The sequence below is a fragment of the Vitis vinifera genome, chromosome 11, assembly GCF_030704535.1.
Source record: "Vitis vinifera cultivar Pinot Noir 40024 chromosome 11, ASM3070453v1".
NCBI classification, from domain to species: Eukaryota; Viridiplantae; Streptophyta; class Magnoliopsida; order Vitales; family Vitaceae; genus Vitis; species Vitis vinifera.
This window is the reverse complement of record NC_081815.1, coordinates 16,964,416-16,978,545: the sequence shown is the minus strand read 5'-3', so window position 1 is coordinate 16,978,545 and position 14,130 is coordinate 16,964,416. Positions and strand designations below refer to the sequence as shown.

Below are 14,130 nucleotides of genomic sequence, written 5' to 3'. Positions count from 1 at the left end.
TAATCTGTGTGATTGGGGTTCAGTGTTGAATTAGGGGCTGATAATGCTGCAATTTATTTTACCACAAAGTATTGATATCTGATCATTTGGTTTCATATTAGGTGAATAATGAGAAAGCCTTTGATTCTGCAAACTCAGAAGGGTTTGAAGATATCACAAGTAGATGGAAAAATGAAATCAGGAATCAAAGCAGCTGCCTATATGTAATGCCATCACAAATTTTTAGACAACATTTCATTGGAAAAAAAGAACAAAAAAAAAACAAAAAGCTATGACTATCTATATATTGCTTGCATATCTACATAGTTTTTTATTTGGTTACAATAATATGATTTCAAATAGGCTAATTATGTAATTTAAACAAATCCAAAGCTAATTTGTTATAATAGGATTATTTGAACTTTTTTATCCACAACCCTCAATTATTCCGATGGAAATGACCTAAGTCGATTTAAATCAACCTGGTCTTTTCTCTTTTCAAATTCAATTAATTCCATTTGATTAAATAAGTTTGATTTTAATACTGAAAATTTAATTATCCCCGCTCCTCCCTTTCCATGTTTTCACCACGTCCACAACTTTTAACATAATTTTTGTCACTTGTTTTCATACCAAATGGTATGGGGGTACGTGAAAAAAAATAAAAAGATATTGGTATGGTTTTGTTGTAGTTTTGAATATTATGGCTACAACTCGGGTGGATTCATCAGTTTTATGCCTAATTTAAATTCAATCTGGATTAAAAAACAATTAACTCAAACTTAATCCAATTTGACCTCTGACGTGAAACACTCAACCCAAATTCAACTTAACCTCATATTTTTAAGTTTGGGGTTGAGTTCAGGTTATTTAGGTTAGACTTGAGTTGTTTAGGTTAGTGGGGTTGTATAATTCAAAATTCATTTATAATATTTAAAAAAAAACTTTTTTTATTTATTTATATGAAAAATTAAATAATAAATGGGAAAAAAATTTAAGATAGCAGCAAAACAAAACATAAATTTATATATATATATATATATATATATATATGATATAATATAATTTGATTTTTTTTCTCAAAAATATAAAAAATGAATATTATTATATAGGATAATATATATTATAAATATTATAAAAATATAAATTGGGTTCAAATGCTCGAAACCAACTCAAATTGAACTCAGATTGGAAAAACCTAATTGAAACCCAGTCATAATATTGAAAATGATTGTCCAAACACATCTAAATATCGGATTAGGCTCGAGTTGAGTTAGACCAACCCGCCGAAGTTACACCCCTACCGAATATTAAAAAATAGTATCAATTACAATATGTTATGCAACATGTATAACTTGACATCCTTTTATTTATATCTCATGTTTTGGTATCTTAATTTTATTTTTCATATTTTGATCAAATTTGTTTTTACCGGTCCCATACATTTACGTCATTGATCTACATTTTATCATACATTTTCAATTGAGAAAACTTAAAATTACGTAAGATCATACCCTACCATTTTCCTGATCATGGATTCATGGTTTCAATTTGAAGAGTTTTATTCCCTATGATACTAATTTCTCTTTTGTTTGCCACTTATTATCAAGATACCATTCAAAAACTTCTCTCAATAGTCAATCCACAGAGGGCAAAAGCTTTTCAAAATATTTCTTATTTTTATTTTTATTTTTTCATTTTGAAATCCAAATAATATCCATTCAAAAAAAGTAAAAATTCTTATTTTGAGATATTCCGGCCATTCCCTTAAAAGGGATGCTTAGAATTTGATATCTAGAATAGAGATGATAATAGAGTAGGTTTTTCGAGTACCCGCCCATCTAGTCTTCTCTTAATGGGATAAGTTTAAAATTTAAATAAATCGGTTGTGAGTTTGAAAGTTTTTTTTTTAAAACCCGAAACAGGTTCAAGATGGGTTTAAGTATTACCTTGTTCTTTTTTAAAACCCGAAACAGGTTCAAGATGGGTTTAAGTATTACCTTGTTCTTTATAATTTCTCCTACCACCTTGCCTTATGTAATTTTTTTTTTAATATGATGAGAATTATTTTGAATAAATGTGACAGATTTAAGATGAGGGCGACTTGTCTCAAACCCGCCCCATCATCCCTATTTGGAACTAGAGGAAAAAAATTAATTAAAATATAATAAATGAAAAAAATAATTGAAATTTCAAATGGAAAAAAATTATATATGTAGATTTTTTTTAATCTTTCTAATGGTGGTAATTTTTGTAAAATATTTTAAAACCATAAGTTGTAATTAAAAATAAAGAAAACGTTGTTTCAAATGATATTTTAGGAATATGTCCATTTTATAATTAAGGCTTATGAAAAAAATTGCTAGTTTGTAAAAGAACTTTTTTTTTTTCATATTTACCTAAATATAGAAAAAAAAACAAATTTTAATCTTTCTTATGTTTGTAATTTTAGTTAAATTTTTGAACCATAATTTCAAGTAGTAACTAAAAATAGAGTAAAAAGGTTATTTCAAATAATATTTAGTTGCAATAAATCTATTTTATAATTACACTTATGAAAAAATATTAGTTTGTAAAGAAAAAAAAAACTTTTTTCATATTTTTCTTCTTGTACCTAGGGAAGCATTAATGCAAGTATATTAAAAGAAAACATAAAAATAAAGTCATTTAAATCACATAAAAGGTACATGAGATTTTAATGTGGTTCAATCTATCATACCTAATTTTAGGGATGAGAAAGAACATTTTATTATGTGATAAAAAATATAATAGAGGATAAAAATTAAATACGATTATTAGGTCTCTTTGTATCTCTACTCTAAATCATGACTTCTTTTACTTCGCTAGGCATCTTTTACTCTTCCTCATAATGATGCCTTAGCGAGTAGTGAGTCCGATCCCCATTTTCTCTCTTATGATTTTTTTTCGCTCATGAGGTAAAATATTGATAAAGATGTTCCCACTAGTTTTCTTTATTTGATAAGAAATCTAATTACAATCACATATAAAATTAGGAAATATTTAATATAATATTCTTTTTACAAAAGAAGTATATTCTAAATAGGAATTTGAGACACCTCCCATACAACCATATTAAAGGAAGAAAAGCAAACCACACAAAAGTTTAACTAGGTTTTAACGTGGTTCAACCAATCATGTTTACCTTCACAAATGAGAAAACATTTCATTATATGATATAAAATATTACTAGGTCTTTTTGTATTTCCACCCTCAACCATGAATCCTTTTACTCTACTAAGTGTCTCTCACTCTTCCTTACATTTACACCTAGTGAACCCTCTTGCTCCACCTGTGTGTCCTTCCTCACATCTCTATCTCATCTCTCTCGTAACTTTTTATCACTTAAAATATTTGTAAAGATATTCCCATTAGTTTTCCTTATTATACAAAAAATCTAATTACAATCACATATAAAGTTAAAGAAATATTTTATATAATAATCCTTTTGCAAAAGAAAATATATTCTAAATAAGAATTTGATACATAGAAAAAAACAAATTTCAACTAGAGAAGTGGGTTTTGACTCATTGAAAAAAAAAACCTCAAATTTTTTTACATCAGTATTATCTTCATTTATTTAAAACTAATTTGAAATACATACATTTTTTTGTGAGTCATATAATTATTTCCTAAAATATCCATTTTACTTGTCATATTATCAACACCGATTGACATTTGACAACTAGACTCATTATTATTATTATTATTATTCAAGTGATAACCAAAAATAAAGCAAACGGTTATTTCAAATAATATTGTTGTAATAAATCTATTTTATAATTAAGCTCATGAAAAAAATACGAGTTTATAAAAAAATTCATAATTGTAAAAGAGGTAAGAATTTATCATTTTTTTAAAAAGAATTTAAAATAGTAATAGGTGTAAGGATTTGTTCAATTATTACAAAAATGAATATAAAAAAAATGTAAACAAAATTTAAGTGATAAATGTATTTGCAACTATTCTAGGTGGGTGTTACGAGTATTGTATATCTTGAGTTGTTGTTTTAATATATCTTTTTTAATATAAAAAAATATTTGTGACGGGTTGTAAGAGAAAATTTGTTAATTATTTTTAATCATCAAATTTTTTTTTAAAATAATAATAATAATTTTATAAGGTAGAAAATGGAGAAAAAGAAATGTCTATATTAGTCATTAATAATAATAAGCTTCCTTTATTTCTCGACAATGGAGGAAATGCAGACGTGGCGTCACCCTATTGGTGATTAAAGAAAAATGCACGTCAGTCAGCTTGGAGCGAAAAAGCAGAGGAAGAAAACGAAGAAATTAGTCACAGGAATCAACCAGAGAACGAGAGAGAGAGAGGGAGTGAAGAAGAAGAAGAAGAATATCTCCTCCAATGGCGGAAGAATCATCGGCCTCACAGTCGCCATCCCAGAAATCCCCTGAGGATCCTCTCAAGCAGTTTCAGGTTTCATTCAATTCAGCTACCTCTCATTGTTTCACTTTATATTCGGTAATTAGGGCTTTTAATTTGGGCAAGGTCTTAAATGACGCGTAGTCGGTGCGTTTTTTTTTGGGTATTTTTTGTAATTTGGGAAATTTAGGTTCGATTTGGATGGGTGGATTGGATTTGTGCTGGATTTTTACGTGAAAAGGCGGGGTTTGACAAATCTTGGGAATTCAGTTGAGGTCTCAGCTGCAAATTTTCGGATTTTTTTGTTCATTGGGTTGTTTACGGATTTTAAGAATTCAGAAATTTGGCTGAGATTTGGTAATTTTGTTTTAAATTTATGAAAATTTTTGGCAGCTGGGACTCAATGGCTGGTGAATTTGTGACCTGAAGATTTGGGCTGTTGGGACTGATTATTATTATTTTTTTTCTGATAATTTTTCATCTAAATAGTTTGGTGGGTGATGTCTGAATAAAACTTAAGTTGAACCCCATCTAATGGTATCTTATTTTCTGTATCATTAGATATTGGTTATAGGCACATTGTCACTCTTTATTGAGCTCTTACAATTTATCTTTACATGTGACTAGAGATGCAGGTAGGAAAGCTCCTGTGATCACCTAGGTGCTGTAAAGAATTTAACACATTAACTACCATAAAACTCGTTAGATTTAGGCATGATATGTCTTAGTGATCCTTCTCATTTTGATGCTTTAATGTCCTTTGTCACCCAATCCCATTCTCTATTTAGACTGAGAAAAGAGGAGGGCACATTTGGGATAGTTCACTGAATCACAAAGGAAGAAAAGGAGTGAATGTCCAATTCCCATGTATTAAAATCATCGATTTTTATTAATGAACCTGTGAATTGCATGAAAGTTGGATACTTTGAACTCTGGGGTCAAAGAACCTTGTACAAGATTCATAGGGAATAAAATGTCCTCACTCTTGGGGATAAGGACACATGTAAAAAAACTATGAATAATTTCTGTTTTAATTAAATATATATATATATAAGATTGGAAACTCCATCCCTAACAAATGAAAAATTTTGATCTTCGAAAAAATGAAATCCTACATGCTTTTGACAAAATTGGATTATTAGGCTGCCTTAGAGATAGATTGGTAAATCCTCAGACTAATATGAACAGTTTGAGCGTACCTCCTCCAGTTGTAGCCTTGTAGTAAAAGTAGGATGTTTTCTAGTACAATTACTAAATATAAGATATTCTAGATTACTGGTGGAATAAGTTATTCTCTTGGTTGCCTATGAAGTACCTCATCTCCAAATTACTTTGGGTTTGGAGTGATATGAATTTATCCAACAGGGTAAGTAACGCTATGTTTGTGTCACCTTGTACCATCGGGGAATCAGCTGCATACTTTTATATTGGACTCTCTTGTGACTGATCATCTCAACAACAAAAAACTTATAGCTTCCACCCTTAAAGAAGCTATTTGATTGGTTTGTGTTTAGGAAAAATGTGATATTGTGTGTTCACTGTTGGCCATTAGTGGCTGAATTTCCCTTCAGAAAGAATAGCAACTCAATCTAAACTGTGGCTTTTCCCAGCTTCTGGCAAAAAAGGAAAAAAAAACTTCCAAAACCCTGTTTTCCATTACTTCTTCAGGTTTTGCTTTTAGAAATCTGGATTCAGCTCAATATGATATAGACCCTTACAAAATGTTAAAGTGGCTTATTTGTGTGCTCACTGAGCACCCTTCATTTTCTTTTCCATCTTCAAGTTGATACTAAATTTCTTATATATGCCTTTGCCTCTTTTACTCTGCTTTGGGAAGAAGGAAGAATCAGATTGAAATTGTTGATTGCTATCCTGAAGTTTTCTATTACTAAAGATTTAAATAAAACTGAAAAGGCAACATATGATTTTAAAATACAAAGCAAAGAATCTTGTATGTGTACATGTTTATGTTAATTTTTATGTCAGCATTTTTGTTTCTGATTCTTTCTTAATCACATAATGGCTTCGTTTTGTCAGATACCAACATTCTCTGGCTTCCCAGTTTCTCCAAATGGCAACATTCAGATGTTTCCCATCATGTACCCTGCACTTGTTCCTGGGTTAATCTCTCTGCAGAATCAGGAACAGGTGAATCGTGGTGCAGGCATTTATGCTGTTCCTGTTCCCCCTTTAATGGGACCCATTTCTGGACTTCCATCCAATGCTCTTATTCCTCTTACATACAACATACCCACGTAAGTATTTCTGTTGCTGCATCCAAATGTTTGGAGGCTAAAATGCTTGACTTATTATTTTACTTTATTGACAACATACCCAAATTGAGGGTACATTTGCAGGATCCTTATATCTATCCTATGATTCTCATTTCTTCTGCTTTTAAGAATGGTTTTTATTTATTTTTAATAATTCTTTTAAAATATTTTTCCACCTCCCAGATCTGTTAATAGTTTATCTGCTCTCTGTCATACGTAGTGTTTGTATCTTAACCATTTGGCTAACACAAGTTGAGGTTGGAAATGAGTATTTTTTTTTAAATATGGGAAAGAACCACTTAATTCTGTTAAAATGAGATAATAGCATAGAAAAAATGATTTATCTGTCTGAGATGCTGACAACATCACAACAAAACAATTGCAAGGAAAGATAAATGCAACAATAGAAAGAAACAACTCATGGCAAAGAATCTCCCACAAAGGACACTTGTTTGGCCAAACCATCCATGGTGGTTTTGCAGTACGAGGATACAGGAGTACAAGCAACTCAAAGCTCGAGCCAAATTAATGAATTTTGCAAACCCAGGAGCCCAATTTCCATGGTCTTGCTTCTCATGAGATACCTGAACTAAGATGAATCTCAAGATATTATACTTTGATTTACTTGTAAGAGTTTAGCCTTCCAAAAATGCAAGAATATTAGGCTTAATGGCTAATGTCTCCTCTTGGAGATGCCTCTAACCACATGATCATCTAAAGACATCTCAAATCCTAGGAAGTTGTGGATTGCTTGCAAAATTAAGCTTGAGGAAAGCCACTGGGGTTTTTCCACCACTAGCAAACCTCCCAAAATTCTTCTACTAAAAGAACATGCTATTGAATTACTAGTTTTCCTAAAAGCTTAAGTTTGTAGGATTTGGACCCATAGTATATATCATGTACTCTAACACCCTCCCTCACATGCGGCCCCATATTCACATGTGGAGAGACACACAAGCCTATAAGAAAAAAAACAATCAGCCTTTTTTGGGCTTACTTAATAAATTGGAGATATAAATATACGGTAGTGTGGTTCAAATATATGACCTTCCACCAAATGAGACTTTGATACCATATTGAACTACCAATTTTCCTAAAAGCTTGAACTTTAGGATTTGAGCCCAAATCATATCATGCACTCTAACACTTGTGAAATTTTGAATTGTTCTTATTCACAAGAATTCAAGAGATACACATAATATATATCTAGCCTCCTCTATTCTAGGAAGGATAATTCATGATATACATGGTAATTCAAATCTCCTAGTAACTAATTTGCAGTTGTACACAAAGAATCCTAAAAGGAGAAATCCTAACTAATTTATAGTTGTATACAAAGAGTCCTAAAAGGAGAAAAATCCTAACTAATTCAGAGTTGTACAAAAAGAGTCTTAAAAGGAGAAAAATGCTAAATTATAGGACTTGAACTTTCAAAACTCCCCCTTCAGCTAGTGAATAGAGATTTTTCATTCCCAACTTGCTAATAATCTCTTGAAACATGGTATTAGTCAGCCCTTTAGATGGAACATCTACAAGTTAGCCATGTGTCTTAATATATGGAGTGTAAATGAGACCATTATCAAGCTTCTCCTTTATGAAATGTCGATCTACCTCCATATGCTTTGTTTAGTTATGTTGTACCGAATTATGAGTGATGTTGATTGCAAACTCATTGACACAATAGAGTCTTATAGGTTGTGTCCACTTGATTTTAAGATCATTCGGAATCTGCTTTGGCACTTGATCTTGCAACCATTGTTTGATTTTTACTCTGTTAAGTGACTAGATTTCCTCCAAGAAAAGTGCAGTACCCCAAAGTTGATCTTCTATCTAAAACTGGTCCAACATAATCTGCATCCGTGTAGGTTTCCAAGCATAACTCTGTACCTCGTTTGAAAAATAACCCTTTATTGGAAGTTCCTTTAAGGTAGTGTATGATCCGATAGATAGCTTGAAGTTGAGAGTCTTTGGGAGTGTGTATAAACTAACCGACAATGCTCACAACATATGCAAAGTCCGGTCTAGTCTGTGCTACGTAAATGAATCTATCCACTAGTTGTTGGTGCATGCCACAATCTATAGTCTCATCCTCCAAAGCCTCTCTTAATTTGTGGTTTGGTTCTATGGGGGTGTCCATTGGCTTACATCCAAGATTCCTAGTTTCTTTGAGAAGATCAATTACATATTTCTGTTGTAAAAGAAAGATACCCTCCTTGGATTGAGCCAACTTTGATTCTTAGGAAATACATCAATCTACCAAGCTCTTTAATCTCAAATTCTCTAGCTAAACACTGCCAAAGAGCCTCCTTTTCTCTAAGATCATTATTGGTAACAATGATATTATCCATATACACCAACAAAGTTGTGACTCTCCCTAAAGCCGAATGCTTGATGAACAAAGTGTGATCACTTTGACTTTGTTTGTATTTCATTACTATTATCGCTTTAGAAAATCTCTCAAACCATGTGCTTGGAGATTGTTTGAAATCATATTCTTTAATTTGCACACCTTATTTCTACTAAGGCTTTTGCCAAAACCTGGAGGAATTTCTATATAGATCTCTTTTTCAAAGTCCCTATGAAAAAAATGCATTTTTTACATCAAATTGTTGCGAGCTCTAACCAAAATTAGTCGCCAATGATACCCTCATGGTATTCATCTTAGCTGCAGGAGCAAAGGTTTCTTGGTAATCAATCCCATAGGTTTATGTGTAGTCTTTAGCTACCAATCTAGCCTTACATCTTTTTAGGGGCCCATCAATTTTGTACTTGACTATATATACCCATTTACACCTAACTGATTTCTTCTCCTCAGGTAGTTCTATTATTTCCCATGTTTTATTTTTCTCTAAGGCTTCTATCTCAACCCTTATGGATTGTCTCCAATTCTCATTGTGAAGTGCCTTGACAAGTCTTGTGGAGTGGTTATGGTGTAATGAGTGAGAAAACTTTTGTGGGACTGGGGGAAGTTATCTAATGACACATTACGCAAATAATGCCAATGGATGTTGAGTGCATTACCTTATACCTCTCCTTATGGCAATGGGTACATTAAGATCATTTTTAACAATTGAAGTGCTAGGAGAGATAGAGCTATTACCTGACCTTGTTAGACTCTTGAGTGGGTGCGGGTTCAATGGCAGTTGCTCTTCTCCTCAAGTAAACTTGCAATGGTTTTGTAGCATCGGGTTCATTGTTTTTTGAAGACGGATCTAATTCGAGCTCATTTGGAATATTATGGAAAGAATTGTCAATGACAACAGGGCAAGATCAAGTTTTAAAGGGACAAATTTGGAGAAAATTCAAAGAGGGTTTTTGTGGGGAGATTTGGAGGAGAAAAGGTAGATCCATTTGGTAAGATGGGCGGTTATTTGCAAAGATAAGAGGCATGGAGGGTTGGGGTTAAGACATTTGAAGGTTTTCAATCATGCTTTGCTTGGAAAATGGCTTTGGAGATTTCCTCTAGAGAGGGAGAGTTTTTGGAGGAAAGTCATTGTTGGTAAATTTGGAGAGGAGGAAGGGGGTTGGACCACTAGAGAGGTAAGGGAGTCTTATGGGATGGGCCTTTGGAAAGACATTAGAAAGGGTTGGGAGGAGTTCTTTCTTAGAACTAGTTTTCGTATTGGTAATGGTAGACGCACAAGATTTTGGTGGGACATTTGGGTTGGAGATTCTAAGTTGAAGGATCTTTTCCCTTTGCTGTTCAGAATTGCAACCCATATTCTGCTGTAGTGGCTGATCTTTGGGGGAGACAAGGAGGTGGTGGTGGGGGTTGGGAGGTGCACTTTAGAATATCCTTCCAAGATTGGGAATTGGAGGAGGTGACTCAGTTTTTGGATCATATTTCTGTAATAAAGGTTCAAGAAGGGGAGGATTCTTTAGTTTGGAAGGTTGAGAGGAGGGGAAAGTTTAATGTTAAATCTTATTATAGGTCTTTAAAAGATGAAAATAACCACTTATTTCCAGCCAAAGATGCTTGGGGTTCGTATGCCCCTTTTAGAACTCGTTTTTTTGCTTGGGAAGCAGTTTGGGGTAAAATTTCTACTGTAGATATGTTAATGAGGAGGGGTTGGTCTATAGTTAATAGGTGCAATCTTTATAAAGAGAATGAGGAATTGGCGGACCACATCCTAATTCATTGTGGTAAGATAAGGGAGCTTTGGACTTTGTTGCTTTCTTCTTTTAGGGTGGTGTGGGTGTTCCTGACTTTAGTGAGAAATTTGCTTCTAGAATGGAAAATTAAGGGCTTAGGGAAGAAAAGGAGAGCAGTTTGGAGATTGGCGCCTATTTGTCTTCTTTGGTGCATTTGGGGAGAACGAAACCGAAGAACGTTCCAAGAGGAAGAGATGTCAGATACTTGCTTGAGAAACCTCTTTTTTGGGTCTCTTCTTGAGTGGTCTCAACAATTTCTGGACTTGGATTATCTCTCTTTTCTGAATTTTTTGGGTGATTGGCTTGTTGGTTAGCTTTTTCCTCTCTAGGTTTTTTCTTTCTTTTGTTACTTTGTTTTTGGCTTTCTTTGTATATTGCCTGTGTACGTAGGGAGCGCCCCCTGTTTTGACGTGTTTTAATTTTATCTCTTTGTCTATAAAAAAAAAATAAAATTCATGAGCAATGTTGAATATAATGTATGTATAGTATACTATCTTTCCTTGTTAATATAGGTCACATGTATGGTAGTTAGGACTCCTAGCCTTGTCTATATATATCTCTCAATTGTAAGTAGAGTTTACAATGAACGAGAATAAGGTTTTTCTCCTCTCTCTCTCTCTCTCTCTCAACATGGTATCAGAGCCAAAGGAGAAAACCTAATTTTTTCGGTTTAGCCGTGTACTCAATTCTGGCGAACCGTCCAGTGACCGTGTTTTCACTCCGGTCCCCTCACTCTCTTTCCGAACCACCCCGGACAACCTCATGGCCGTCGGATCTCCACCACGCCGGTAACCTTTTCCGGCGAAATTTTCCGGCGACCTTTTTTTCCGGGCAAAGACCACATATTCCGAACCGCCGGAGGCTGATCTACACGCCAATGGAAACCCCACCGGCAACCGGCATCTCACGCGCCCCCACGCGCCGCCCTTCTCCTTCGGACTGTCACCCACGCGCCGGCGCGTGGCTCACTTTCCGCCCACTTCCGACACCTCTCCAGGCTCGTCCGGCGCCGTCTTGGCCTTCTAGCCCTCCGGCAGTCCTCCCCGAGCCCTGCATCTCCATTTTTTCCCTGTTTTTGGCTTTCTTGCCATTCCGGCCACCTCCGACAGGGCTCCCCCTCCATCCCCGAGGCTTGGGTGCTGCTTCTCTTCCTCTCCAGGCACGTCACGACCTTTTTTTTCTCCATTGATTGCACCTCTCACAGCCGTGGTTTCACTGTTTTTCTCTCTCCGCCGAAATCTGAACCCATCTTAGGGCTCTCTTCGATCCAAATACGTGAATATGACCACCAAAAATCAGATCTTTACGTCTGTTCTCTCTGGATCTCCTCTGATTACCTCAGAGAAATTGGTTGGTAGTGAGAATTATCTCTCCTGGTCTGCCTCTGTTGAACTTTGGTTTATGGGTCAAGGATATGAGGATCACTTGGTTACCCAGGAGGCAGATATCCCTGAGGTTGACCGCGTACAGTGGAGGAAGATAGATGCACAGTTGTGTAGTGTATTATGGCAATCGGTTGATCCCCGGATTCTTCTTCATCTTCAGGCCTATAAAACTTGTTTTAAATTTTGGACTTAGGCCAAAGGATTATACACGAATGATATCCAGCGTCTTTATAAGGTGGCTTCTGCTATTGTCCATCTCAGCCAACAGGACTTGGATCTATCTACTTATATTGGTCAGATTGCCTCTCTTAAGAAGCAGTTCTTGACTGTGATGCCTCTTACTCCTGATGTTGGGGCTCAACAAACACAGCTTGACAAGTTCTTCATGGTCCTTACTCTTATTGGCCTCCGTCCGGATCTTGAGCCTATTCGTGATCAGATTCTTGGTAGTTCATCAGTTCCGTCCTTGGATGATGTGTTTGCTCGCCTCCTCCGTATCTCGTCCACTCAGACTTTGCCATTTGATAGCGCTTCAGATTCTTCTGTGTTAGTTTCTCAAACTACCTCTCGAGGAGGACGCAGTGGTACCCGAGGTAGAGGCCAACGTCCTCATTGCACCTATTGCAATAAACTTGGCCACACTCGCGATCGTTGCTATCAGTTACATGGAAGACCTCCTCGCACTGCCCATATGGCCCAGTCCTCTGATTCTCTGCTGCCTCAGCCTCCGAGCTCCTCCGCATCTCAGACATCTCAGGCTTCTATTGCCTCTGTTGCCCAGCCTGGTAATGCCTCTGCCTGCCTTACCCACACATCTTCTCTTGGACCCTGGATTCTAGATTCTGGAGCATCTGATCACCTATCTGGTAATAAGGATCTTTTCTCCTCTATTACTACTACCTCTGATTTACCTACTGTTACCTTAGCTAATGGTTCTCAAACTGTGGCTAAAGGTATTGGTTTGGCCCTTCCTCTGCCTTCTCTACCTCTCACTTCTGTCCTTTATACTCCTGAATGTCCTTTTAATCTTATTTCCATCAGCAAAATCACTCGTACTCTTAATTGCTCTATTACCTTTTCTGATAAATTTGTGACCTTGCAGGACCGGAGTACGGGGAAGACGATTGGCATAGGACGTGAGTCTCAAGGCCTCTATCACCTCACCTCAGATTCATCTCCTGCAGTTTGCATTTCCATTGATGCTCCTCTCCTCATTCACAATCGTCTGGGCCACCCTAGTCTCTCCAAGTTCCAGAAGATGGTTCCTCGTTTTTCAACTTTGTCGTCGCTTCCGTGTGAGTCATATCAGCTTGGGAAACATACTCGTGTCTCGTTCCCAAAGCGTTTGAATAATCGGGCAAAGTCTCCTTTTGAGCTTGTCCACACTGATGTTTGGGGTCCTTGTCGGACTGCGTCTACTTTAGGATTTCAGTATTTTGTCACTTTCATTGATGACTATTATCGATGTACTTGGTTATTTTTAATGAAAAATCGAGCTGAGTTATTCTCTATTTTCCAAAAATTTTATACTGAAATCCAAACCCAGTTCAATATTTCTATTCGTGTGTTACGCAGTGACAATGCCAGGGAATATTTTTCAGCCCAATTTACTTCGTTTATGTCTCATCATGGGATTCTTCATCAGTCTTCTTGTGCTCATACTCCTCAACAAAATGGGGTAGCTGAACGCAAGAATCAACATCTTGTTGAGACAGCTCGTACTCTCCTCCTCCATAGTCATGTTCCTTTTCGCTTTTGGGGGGACGCTGTTCTTACCGCTTGTTATTTGATTAATCGTATGCCCTCCTCTGTCTTATACGATCAGATTCCTCACTCCCTTCTTTTCCCTGACCAACCACTTTATTTCCTTCCTCCTCGTGTCTTTGGTTGTACTTGCTTTGTTCATATTCTCACTCCTGGACAGGACAAGCTTTCCGCCA

At 35.6% G+C, this 14,130-nt stretch overlaps 1 protein-coding gene across 1 annotated transcript in view; it reads left to right on the top strand.

Moving 5' to 3' along the window:
* Nucleotides 1-4,188: 4,188 nt before the first annotated feature.
* The window catches only part of LOC100255532 (uncharacterized), a 29,883-nt gene continuing 19,941 nt past the window's right edge, over nucleotides 4,189-14,130 (top strand). Inside the window, exons 1-2 of the mRNA XM_002269226.4 lie at nucleotides 4,189-4,434; nucleotides 6,418-6,635. Coding sequence (XP_002269262.1) covers nucleotides 4,363-4,434; nucleotides 6,418-6,635 — 290 coding nt within the window. The 5' untranslated portion in view covers nucleotides 4,189-4,362. The remainder of the gene's footprint in view (nucleotides 4,435-6,417; nucleotides 6,636-14,130) is intronic.